The 12,026-nt window shown below is 38.6% G+C and overlaps 1 protein-coding gene across 1 annotated transcript in view; it reads right to left on the reverse strand.

Annotated features, from left to right (window-relative positions):
• Window positions 1-12,026, reverse strand: part of LOC127580927 (cell division cycle protein 20 homolog) — a 41,141-nt gene that overhangs the window by 12,904 nt on the left and 16,211 nt on the right. Inside the window, exons 2-6 of the mRNA XM_052034906.1 lie at window positions 10,952-11,074; window positions 7,515-7,702; window positions 4,551-4,645; window positions 1,803-2,034; window positions 90-215 (exon numbers count right to left, since the gene is read on the reverse strand). Of these exons, the coding sequence (XP_051890866.1) occupies window positions 90-215; window positions 1,803-2,034; window positions 4,551-4,645; window positions 7,515-7,702; window positions 10,952-11,074 (764 nt within the window). The remainder of the gene's footprint in view (window positions 1-89; window positions 216-1,802; window positions 2,035-4,550; window positions 4,646-7,514; window positions 7,703-10,951; window positions 11,075-12,026) is intronic.

The raw sequence follows: 12,026 nt of genomic DNA on the forward strand, positions 1-12,026 counted from the left end.
TATATAAAATTCTCCCAACCACAAAACCTAATTGCAAAGTTAAATGTAGTAATGCCAATGGCATATTATAAACTTCAGTCTTTCCTTACTTGTGATCTTGTATCTACATCTTGAATGCAGCTCCCACTTTTTGTGTCCCATATACGCAAATGTCCATCTTTCATTCCTCCCCCAACAGCAAGAATTTGAGACTGCCATGGGCACCAATTCATGGCCTATTGAAAAGTATGTTCAATTATTGTTAAATATTAGAGTTATTTTCTTGACCACCTCTATTGTTTTCTTCTGAAATAGTAGAAAATGTAATTATGTATTTACATTATCCAAATTGTGTCCTGAATGTCAACAGTTCATTTAAACCATGTCATTCTGCGATAAATTAAGCCTGACGTTCAACAGATAATGCAACTTGACCGATTAACCTTAATATTCAATAGATAACTACCCATGACTGCAAGAAACTGCAGTGAGTTGTGGACACGGCTCAGCACATCATAGAAACTAAACTCCCCTCCATGGGCTCTGTCTACACTTCTCGCTGCCTCGGTAAAACAGCCAGCATAATCAAAGATCCCACCCACCCTGGACATTCTCTCTTCTCCCCCCTCACATCAGGCAGAAGATACAAAAGCCTCAAAACCACATACCACCAGGCTCAAGGACAGCTTCTACCCCACTGGTATAAGACTATTGAATGGTGCCCTGCATTGGTGGGGAGCGGGTTTGCTGCTTGTGCGCTTATGGCATGGATAAGAAAAATAAAGAATGGTGCCCTAGTACGATAAGATGGACTCTTGACCTCACAGTCTACCTTGTTGTGACCTTGCTGTTTGTTATATAATTACGATATGGATATAATTATAGAGGGTAAGATGAGCAGAGCAATGGCTGATGAAATTAAATCCTGAAAAGTGCAAGTTGATGCATTTTGGGAGGATAAATGAAAGTAGGACATACACCATGAACGGTTGGGGTCCAGGGAGTATTGAGGAACAGGGGAGCATTGCTGTACAAGTCCAAGGATCCCCGATGGGGACAGCACAGGTAGATAATGTCATAAAGGCGGCAAACAGGACATAAAAGATAATAGCCTGGCGGTTAATGTACAACTTTATAAGACATTGGTTAAGCCAAAGCTGGAATGCTACATACAGTTCTGGTCACCACAGTATAGGAAAGACATAATTGCACTGGAGAGGGTGCAGAGGAGATTCACCAGGATGTTGCCTAAAATAGATTATTTTGTTACAAGGAGAGACTGCATAGGCTGTGTTTGTTTTCCTTAGAGTACAGGAATCTGAGGAGGAACCTGATAGGAATGTTCATAACTATGAGGGGAACTTTTCCTCAAAGGAGAGGTGCCTAGAATTAGAAGGTAAGGGATAAGAGATTTAGAGGGAATCTGATGAAGATTTTTTTTTCACCCAGAGTGTGGTTGGCATCTGGACTACACTCCTAATGGGGTGATAAAGGCAGGTATTCTCAAGGTATTTGAGAAGCATCCAGACAAGCAGCTGAATCACCAAGGTATTGAAGGCTACAGACCCATTGTTGGTAAATGGGATTAATACAGATGGGTAACCAATGGTCAGCATGGACATGGTTGGCCCAATGGCCTCCTCTGTAGTGTATGACTATATCTCTATGACCCTACAATGCTAATCAATGTTTTTCTTTCTTTTTCAATCTTTTTATTAGTTTTCAAATTAATACAGATTAGCTAATCAATGTTTTGAATCAATCTATTAGCAATAGACAGGAAACATATGTTACAGTACTACAATTAATTCATCAGCATTCACCTTTACGGCTGACTCTAGATTATTAATGGTCAGATCTGGCTTACTACTGGTGTTGGCCCCGGGATCATTGCGCCAGATATTCAGTAGACCATCATTTCCACCGCTAGCAAGGAATCCACCATCCGGTGACCATTTGAGGCTGCATACTTGTGAATTGTGACCAAAGAGTGTGCCAACATGGTGTTGTGCAATTCTTACATCATGGTGGTGAATAGATCCAAACCGACAGCCACTACAATAGAAGAAAAAAATATATATATATAAAAGAGAGAAACACCAACATCTTCATACCCACATCAGCAAAATTCAGCAGTTATTTAGTAGGTGAAGTTCCATTGATGATACCCACAAAATATTTTCATGTTCCAAATAAAAAATACAGTGTAAATGGTGTAAATTGATTTTGTTCATAATAGATCACTCTAAATCCTTTAGTCTCAAGGATAATTTTAAAAGGTAAATTTGATGATACATCTTAATCTTCATTTAAATCTCTATTTTTTGTTCCATTTGACATAACTATAAATTTGATTAGTGTCTCAGCATATTATGTCATAGTACATAGCAATTACAGCACAGTTAGAGACAATTCAACCTAATCAATCAATGCCAATGCACAAGATTAAAGATTAAAGATTTTTATTAGTCACATGTACATCGAAACACACAGTGAAATGCATCTTTGTATAGAGTGTTCTGGGGGCAGCCTGCAAGTGTTGCCACTCTTCCGGCGCCAACACAGCATGCCCACAACTTCCTAACCCGTACATCTTTGGAATGTGGGAGGAAACCGGAGCACCCGTAGGAAACCCACGCAGTCACAAGGAGAACGTACAAACTCCCTATAGACAGTGGCCGGAATTGAACCTGGGTCACTGGCGCTGCAATCCATATTCCACTCCAGCAGCATACATATGGCCAGTAATAATCTTCTCTAGCATTGGTAATATAGTTTAAATACTTAATAGGTGGAGTATGATTTTCAATTGGCCTTTTAATGGAACAGGACACTAGGCTCACACTTCTGCCGAAAGACAATGGGGAGAGTGTGATTAAAATTATCCCTGTGGAGTTACATTTTATTCTAAGGGTTTGCATGTAAATGTGATTGCTTATAAGTACTTGCCAACATATAACTGCTAACTGATTGTAATAACACTGTAATCAAGCAGATAGAAATTCTCGTGAAATCCTTACCTACAAAATATGGAACAGGCTACAACTTTAATTCCTAATTTCCTGTATTAGTTGAGAAATACTAAACATTAAATAGCACTGTTGAGTCAAACAACAGTGGTATGCCAAAATTTGCAAACTACCACTATCGCCTAAATTGATAGTTTCAATAAAATCCATACACTGGCAGTAATAATTAGAGGAAAGGGGTGAGATGTTTAAAGAAGTAACATAGTGGGAAAATTAGGAAGAACACTTCGATACTGAAGTTGTAAAAGAGGAAGTAGAGGGATGATACACAACAGATACCTAGGTAAGGCAGAACAGGAAAGATAGAAGGAAATTAGATGTCATAGTTGAAGATAAATAAACAGAGGCCAACAAAGCCAACAAGCAAGATCCAATGAACAATAAGATGTGGCCCCTTGCATTCTGCTTGAGTTGATTTAGGGTGGAATGCCAAAGGCCTACAAGGAAACCACTGGGCAGGTCAAATGTCCAGACAACTGCAGAATGAGTAAATGTGTAAACAGTACTTGAGGCAGCCCATGCCTTGAGAATGCAATCAATCATCACCCAACCCCTCCAACTCACCTGCATTTGCACTTCCATATTATAATTACATGGTTCCCATTGTCGAGGAGGGGGCAATGCCACGGCCACTCCACAAGCAATGATTAGACCTCAGGTAGTAGGCCCTGAGGCCTAGTCACTACTGGACCACCTAATGGCCTTTTGACATTCATAAACAGTTGAAATGCAATTAATTTTAACAGATAAAAATTATTAAACAAAATCAACAAATTAAAGCACATTTAACTTATGTAAATGAGTTAACTTATGAAAGAAGTAATGTTAATTAAAATAAAGGGAAAAAAATGACCTAACATCATGAAGTGTAAGTGATCCCTCAGCTAAGTACAATCCATGTCTGACCCTGTATGAGGTGCTGATGTGTCCACATCTGACCTTCCACACATTCTATACTCTGTGTTTAGTGTCAGATGAACAAGTCCTGAACATGCTGACACACATACTGGAGTCAGCCAGCTGTGCCCCATGAACCATTGGTGTGTCCTGGGCCATTGAATTATTCACAGTGGATATTAGATAAGAATGCAGCCATGTGAAATTGTGCATGTAAATCTACAGAATCTTAGTGATGGAAAATATATGGAGAATACAAGATTAGTAATGTAACTTTTGGAAAGGAATTTTTCATGGGAAACGAATGAAGATGGCTCTTCTTCAGATGACCAACAGACTTATCCATGGGTTAATGCCAGACATGTTCAGTCAACACAAAGGCAGTGGTGGAATTGAGGAAGGTTATAGATAGTTTGAGATTTGTATTACCAGCACATATATAAAAACATGAATCTATGACTATTTTGCTACCATTCCTATTTGACCCAGCAGAGACTTCTGCTCTAAGCTATTTTTCTGACCAATAACTTTTCAAGTGATCCAATGTTTTTAATCATATACAGTGAGTAAAAACCCATTCAATACCAAAATATAGCTAAAATGATTATATAATGTGAATGTGCAACCAGCTTACTACAGACATACCTGGTAAGAATGTGGTCATTCCAACTCAGAGCTCCAACCGTTGAGCAATGACTTTGCATATTTCGCAATTTCTTCTTAGTCTCAACATCCCACAACTTGGATTGTAAATATAAAATTGTTATGAGTTAAGTTTGCAAAAATATTTTTATCTTTTCGACAATACTCTAAAATATTGCATCCAAACCATAAAATGACAGGTAATAAATTTTTCCTTCTCCTGTCTGTCTTCTAAATTCAGTGGATTTTACCTATACAATCGTTCAATACATATATACTTTTACATGTCTCAAAAAAACCAAGAAAATAAGAAATTCTATAACATCTTTCAAACTTCAGAACTTTAAGGTTCATAAAGTGCTTCTGAATTGCAGGCACTGTTGGAATGTAAGAAATGCAGCAGCCAGTTAGTGGATGCCGCAATCCCACAAAAACAATGGTCTGTAATTAGATCCAGATTATCTGTATTTTAGTGATATTGACTGGGGACAAATATTGGCCATGATTCTTGGGATAACTCCACTGCTCTTCAGAATAATGGCATGGGTTCATTTACATTCAACAAATAAAAAGCATGTCACATCAGTGTACCTTTTCATCTAGAAGACTACATCCAACAGTGTCAGCTTAATTTTTTTGTGAATAAACTTCAGGAGTGGGAATTGAACATGTTATCTCTTGATTTTGTGGTAAGAGGAATCCATTTATTAAAAAGTGTTGCTGGTGTTGAAACACCAACCCTACTCTACTCTAGGAAAGGGGGTGGTGTACATGCACCTGTCTACATCAATCGTGCTAAGGTCGGAGGGTTGAGAGCTTCAAGTTCCTTGGACTGAACATCACCAATAGCCTGTCCTGGTCCAACCATGTAGCTGCCACGGCCAAGAAAGCTCATCAGTGCCTCTTCTTCCTCAGGAGGCTAAAGAAATTTGGCATGTCCCCTTTGACACTCACCAACTTTTATCGATGCACCATAGAAAGCATCCTACCTGGATACACCATGGCTTGGTATGGCAACTGTTCCGCCCGGGACCACAAGAAACTGCAGAGAGTTGTGGACACATCACAGAAACCAGCCTAGCCTCCATGGACTCTGTCTATACCTCTCGCTGCCTTGTTGAAGAGGCCAGCATAATCAAAGACCCCACCCACCCAGGTCACTCTCTCTTCTCCCCTCTCCCATCAGGCAGAAGATACAGGAGCCTGAGGGCACATACCACCAGGCTCAAGGACAGCTTCTATCCCACGGTGATAAGACTATTGAACGGTTCCCTTATATGATGAGACTCTTGACCTCACGATCTACCTTATGACCTTGCACCTGATTACCTACCTGCAGTGCACTTCCCTGTAGCTGTGACTCTGTATTCTGTTATTGTTTGTACCCTGTACTACCTCAATGCACTGTGTAATGAATTGACCTGTATGAACGGTATGCAAGACAAGTTTTTCACTGTACCTCTGTACAAGTGACAATAATAAACCAATCCCAATACATACATTGCTGATCTCCACACAAAGCTCATCTGCCAGCAGTGTTAACTACTTCTGCTATTTCACTCATTGAGGCCGAACCTCTGTAACTCCTGAATGTGCTCCTCTGATGTAAGTTGAGGACATGTGATCTGGTTAAAGTGGAATATGGGGATGTCTAGTTTCCATTCAGAGGGATGCTTGTTTAAAATCAACATAGGGGCCAGGTTCCATCCATCTCAAAAATGACAGCACACGCTTAGAGCGCCAAGGAAAGAATTCTCACTCTGGAATTTTTTTTCATACAACTTAATGACCTTCATCCCAGAATGAAAACTAAAGTGCTCCTTATCGAGAATGTCTGAACGTAACTATCTAATGTTTACTTGTTTCTGTTATCACAGGAATGATGGTAAGAATTGTTATTTGCCAAATGAAAAACACACAAAGGAGGCCACTTCTAATGTAAAATAGTCTCTGGGGCAACAGAAGTGGAGCTCACCTCAAGCCTGGGGTCAAAATCTGACCTCCTCCCCACTCTCCATGAGAACTCTGGCACCTCATTAAAAGTTGTCCTCTTAGAAATGGTTACATATATCCAGAATGTTGCATACAACCATTGTTGTTAATATCTGTTAATATTTGTTACAGATTAAGTTGCTATTTGGTAAATGTCCCTTTAAGACATAGTACAGTAATGTATGTATGTGTGTGTGTGTGTGTGGGGGGGGGGTCATCATTACGACAACAGCAGAAGATAACAATGTGCTGACGTTTTATTGTTTAGTCAGAAAAGAGAGAGAGGAGAAAGAGAGACACACTGACTGCTGGTCTCCGTATCAATGGATGAAAAACAATAACTATGTCTGTCACTACAATCCACATATGGATTTTTGGAATAATCCAGTGGAGTCCACTTTGTCGTTAACCTGTAGTGGGAAACAGGTATTTGTGTGGACGGCCACGTCTCGAATGCCTTTCAGGGTGGCAGATACTTCGGAACAAAGCAGTGGAGATCATCAGTGACTGAGGTGTCGTATGGGTTCCACCTTGGAACATTTGGATTTTGTAATTCCTCTCTATTCTCTCTCTACATTTTCTCTTCAGTCAACAGTGGTTTTGCAAAAGCCTTTGCTCACGTTTCACCTTATGACTTGCTGAACTGAACTTTGAGAACTATTCCTGGACTTGGAGTTTGGGACTTTGCCACACACATACTATGAGTTTAGTTTTGGGGTTAATGTTTAATATCTAACATTTTTACTTTTCTTATTATCATAAGTAGTTATTAATAAAATAGTTTCTAACACTTATATATGACTCGGAGTGTTTCTTTTGTTGCTGGTACATAACACGTTTATCTCTTCAAACTAGTAATCATAATTTTTGACACTTCAAGCATGCTGGAATTTTAAAGAAAATAAACAAAACTCCTCTCCAATCTTTCCCATCACTAAAATCGAACTAGAAAAACAATAATCAAAATCCACCTACCTGCACCTGGGCGGCACTAGTTCCAACTGCAAGGTTGTTTCTATCCTTAATCCAGGCCAGTGACGAAATGTATCCAGATTCCACATTTAAGGCCTTATGGACCCCCTTCTCTGGGTGCCAAAGATAAACTGCATTGGAAAGGGCAATAGCTACAAGATTTGCAGCATTCCAGTCAACCAAATTAAGATCTAAAAAATATAATGTTGTAACAACAACAAGCTGCATTTTTGTAGTACAGTTAATATAGATAAATGTTATGAGATGCTACACAAAGGTCTAATAAAAATAAACACAGAGCCAAACACAGAGGGATTGGGAGGACTGACCAAAAGTTTACAAAATTATGCTTTAGAAGAGTCCTAGCAGAGCACCCTGAGGTAGGAGGCAGAAGGATTTTAGTGGGGAATTCTAGAAAATGAAAGACAGGCACTACAAATTACATAGGGATTGGGCAATGGGGGTGGGGGGAAGAGGGGTGGGGGCTTTGACAATCAAGTAAAAAAGAAATGTAAGAAGATGGAGGAAATTAAACTCAAGAACAGTGATTTTAAAACTTCAGACGCTGGGAGGAGAGGAACAATGAATTTTTACAAGAATAAAGGTGAGTGATGAGCATGACTTGAGCCCAGCTGGGGACATTGGTACTCAGTTATGACAAAGACATTACTTGAATTAACATAGATTTGATACATTTGTACCTAGAGCTGATTCATCAGCAACTAACAGTCCCCAATATTGTACAAGGGTTCTCTTGGTCTCCTACTGTAGGAAACATGCAGAATTCCCAGCAAAATGGGGAAGACTCAGATTCAACCAAAGTGCACATGGTCCTCTCTAGAATTATGGAAGAAGGTTAGAGAACTACATTGGAAATCCATTGGAAGTGGTGTCAGTTCATTAGGGGTCTGTGGTTAAAACAATACAGATGAAAAGTTGAAAATTTAGTTCAAAATTTTACCTGTTGGTCATGTGCCTAATAGCCTGATACTCAATTTATTAGGCTACTTCCGTAACATGTCAATGAAAAACAAAAATATTTTGCTGTTTTTAAGTCAAACATGAATAAAGTTGAGATGAATTCTAGTTGTTTGTTTTGTGTCATGCAGATAGATTGTTAAATCTCCGGGCAATAATAAATCATTGATAATTTCTACAAGTAACAAGAGAGGCCATCCTATTTGTTGCTTTATTTTTCCTTTGCAATTCCAGGAAAACAAATGAAAGATTGGAAATTATTTGCAGATTAAAAATGCCTCAGTTTTTTCTGAATCCATTGCGATTTTACAGAAAGAAAGCAATCACGCATAGTAGTTTCAAAAAAACAGGTTTCTCCAGAATCTGCATAGGGAACCTATGTTGAAATGTCTATGATAGAAGAATAAGCATTAGTGGATGTCATTGCCTGATACTGCTGAATTGCAGTCTGCTGGATCCACTCCAGTGCAATTTTTTTATTAATTGCATCAAAGAAAGTTGATGCTTAAGACAAAGTTTATGGGGAATTAAAACTTGTGAATCCAACCCATTCCCAGTTTAACTAATCATGCATTAATCTGCTTACTTAAACTAAGAAATGACCAATTCTAGTGTCAATTTCTGAATCACTGAATCAGCAGCTTTTACCCTCATTCTTTTTTCATTTATTTGAGAGGGAGTATGTGCATCTTCCTTCAGCAAATTCTACCAGGATTTGTTGTTTATTGTATAATGACTTCTACTTTGATATTTCTGATTTACAACTCAAATTCAGGGCCATCACACCAGTTTTACAGAGAATGTTAGGCCACTTGCTTCCTTGCTGGTTTACAGTGCCAAGATCACTGTTCTTTGTTCAGTATGGCATCTAAATAATATTACTCATATACAAGGTGAATGTTGCAAGGTTATCTTCACAGGCAGAACATCACAGGTATGCTAGGTAGTATGCTGGCATAATATTTAGATTTGCATACAGTATATTCTGCTACAATGGTGATTAAACAGAAATCAGAAGCAAGAACATTAACCAGCTTACACTTGCTTGTACCAAAGAAAATTTAATTTGAATACTGGTACTAAAAATGACGCTGGTACTAGAAATCAATTAATTAATTAAATGTTTAAGATTAGAACTGGAGCCAACTAACCAAAAATAACTGCAGATCAGTAAAAGTTAATAATCTAAATTAACATACAGATAGACAGAATCGATCTGCATTTGGAAAGGCAAGGAGTGATTAAGGATAGTCAGCATGGCTTTGTACGTGAGAAATCGTGTCCCATGAATTTGATTATTTTGAAGAGGTGACTAAGAGGATTGACGAGGGCAAGGCAGTAAATGTTGTCTATGTGGACTTTAGTGAGGCTTTTGACAAGGTCTGAAAGTCTGGTAGACTGGTCACATGGGATCCAGGGTGAGCTAGCCAATTGGATACAAAATTGGTTTGGTGAAAGGAGTCAGAGGGTGGTAGTGGCGTGTCGTTTTTCAGATTGGAGGTGCTGAGTCCCCTGGTGTTTCTCATAGATATTAATGATTTGAATGAGAATTTAGATGCCATGATTAGTAAGTTTGCAGATGACACCAAAATTGACAGTGTGGTGGACAGTGAAGAAGATTTCTAAGGTTACAACAGGACTTAGATCAATTTGGAAAGTGGGCAAAGGAATGGCAGAAGGAATTTAACTCAGTCAAGTGTGAAATGATGCATTTTGGGAAGGTAAACCAAGACAGGTCATACACAGTGAATGATAGGGCCCTGGGGAGTATTGTGGAACAGAGAAACCTAGCGTGACAAGTATATCGCTTCCTAAAAATGGTGACACAGGGTAGTGAAGAAGGCATATGCTTGCTTTCATCCGATGGGGCATCGAGTACAAGAATTGGGACATCATATAACAGCTGTACAAGATGTTGATGAGACTGCACTTGGAATATTGTGTGCAGTTCTGGTTGCCATACTATTAGTAAGAATGATTAAGTTAGAGAGAATGGAGAAAAAATGTTGCCGGGACTGGAGGGCTTGAATTATAAGGAGAGACTGGATAGGCTGTTTTCCCTGGAGCAAAGGATGCTGAGGGGTGACCTTATAGAGGTACTGTATATAAAATCATGAGGGGCATAGATAAGGTGGTCTTTTCCCCAGGGAAGGGGAAGCTAAGACTAGAAGGCATAGGTTTAAGATAAGGAGAGAAAGGTTTAAAGGGGAACTGAGGGCCAGGTTTTTCACACAGTGTGGTGGGTATATGGAACGAGCTGCTAGAGGAAGTGGGAGAGATGAGTACAATTACAATGGTCAAAAGACATTTGGACGGGTTCATGGATAGGAATGGTTTAGCGGGATATGGGCTAATGCAGGCAAATGGGACTAGCCAAGGAAGGCATTCTTATCAGAATGTGTGTTTAAATACAAGTTAAATAAAACAGCTTATAAACTCCAAAAATCGAAAGGGATACTTACAATAATCATCCTTCAATCCTGGAGCATCTAAGACTTTCATAGGGATTAAAGATATGCACCGTTTCTTTATTGTGCCATCCTGTTTTGCATGCAAAGAAACATCACTTAGGTTGTTCTTGCGTGCTGAAACAAAGAACAGGTACTTCAACATTATTAGAAAAGTCTGTAAATCCATACTGAACAGGAATCTAATCTAGTCATAATTATTGATAAATAATTGGTCTAAAAGAACACAACATTGAATGAATGAATTCTGAGGTAAAGGCCTGTGAACACTCAGTCATTTGAGTACATCAAAGGCTCAGATCAATAGACTTTTGAGCACAAAGGTCTTCGATTCACAGAACTGAATGCCAAAATATGAGTACAACTGGTGGACAATAATTTCACATACATTTAGTGCTAGCAACCAAATACATATCTACCTTCATGAAACCTGAAATAATTTCAATACCTGAAGGACATAAATGTTTAATCCATTTGCTTTCTTATGATTTAGCAAATGCAGATGGTTGTGCATGTCAACAAGCGGACTTTAAATAAATAAAAATGGAACAATCTGATCAATTGTGTTTAACTTTCCCGTAACCTTTTTCAAAGTTACAAGTAACTCTAAAAGTATTTTATTAACCTGATGTAGCCAATGAGATTTTTAATGATGTGATGAATAAAATCGCTTTGGCTCAGGAAGTATTCATAGAAAAGAACAGATATAACCACAAAACAGATACAAATCAAACACACAAATTCTCAACAAGTTCTGAACAGAAACAATTTTTTTTGGTTAATAGTCTTAAAGACTATGCTAAAGAGCATGTGTAAGACCATATAGAGAAAATTTTCCATTCCACTATGCTTTGATTCTTCTATACAACATCACTTCCCTCACCAAGCACAAATAACCCACAAAGATATTATTAATAACCTGTCTGCTAAAGATTCATGCCACATATATGTGCATGTATAATTGCCATTTCTGAATCAATACAGCTCCCATAACTCCTACAACATGTACTATGGAGCCAAATGCCATCTCAACTACCATCAGCTATCTACCATCTCAATTTTTTTCTGA

The sequence above is a fragment of the Pristis pectinata genome, chromosome 2 (genome assembly GCF_009764475.1).
Source record: "Pristis pectinata isolate sPriPec2 chromosome 2, sPriPec2.1.pri, whole genome shotgun sequence".
Classification (NCBI taxonomy): domain Eukaryota; kingdom Metazoa; phylum Chordata; class Chondrichthyes; order Rhinopristiformes; family Pristidae; genus Pristis; species Pristis pectinata.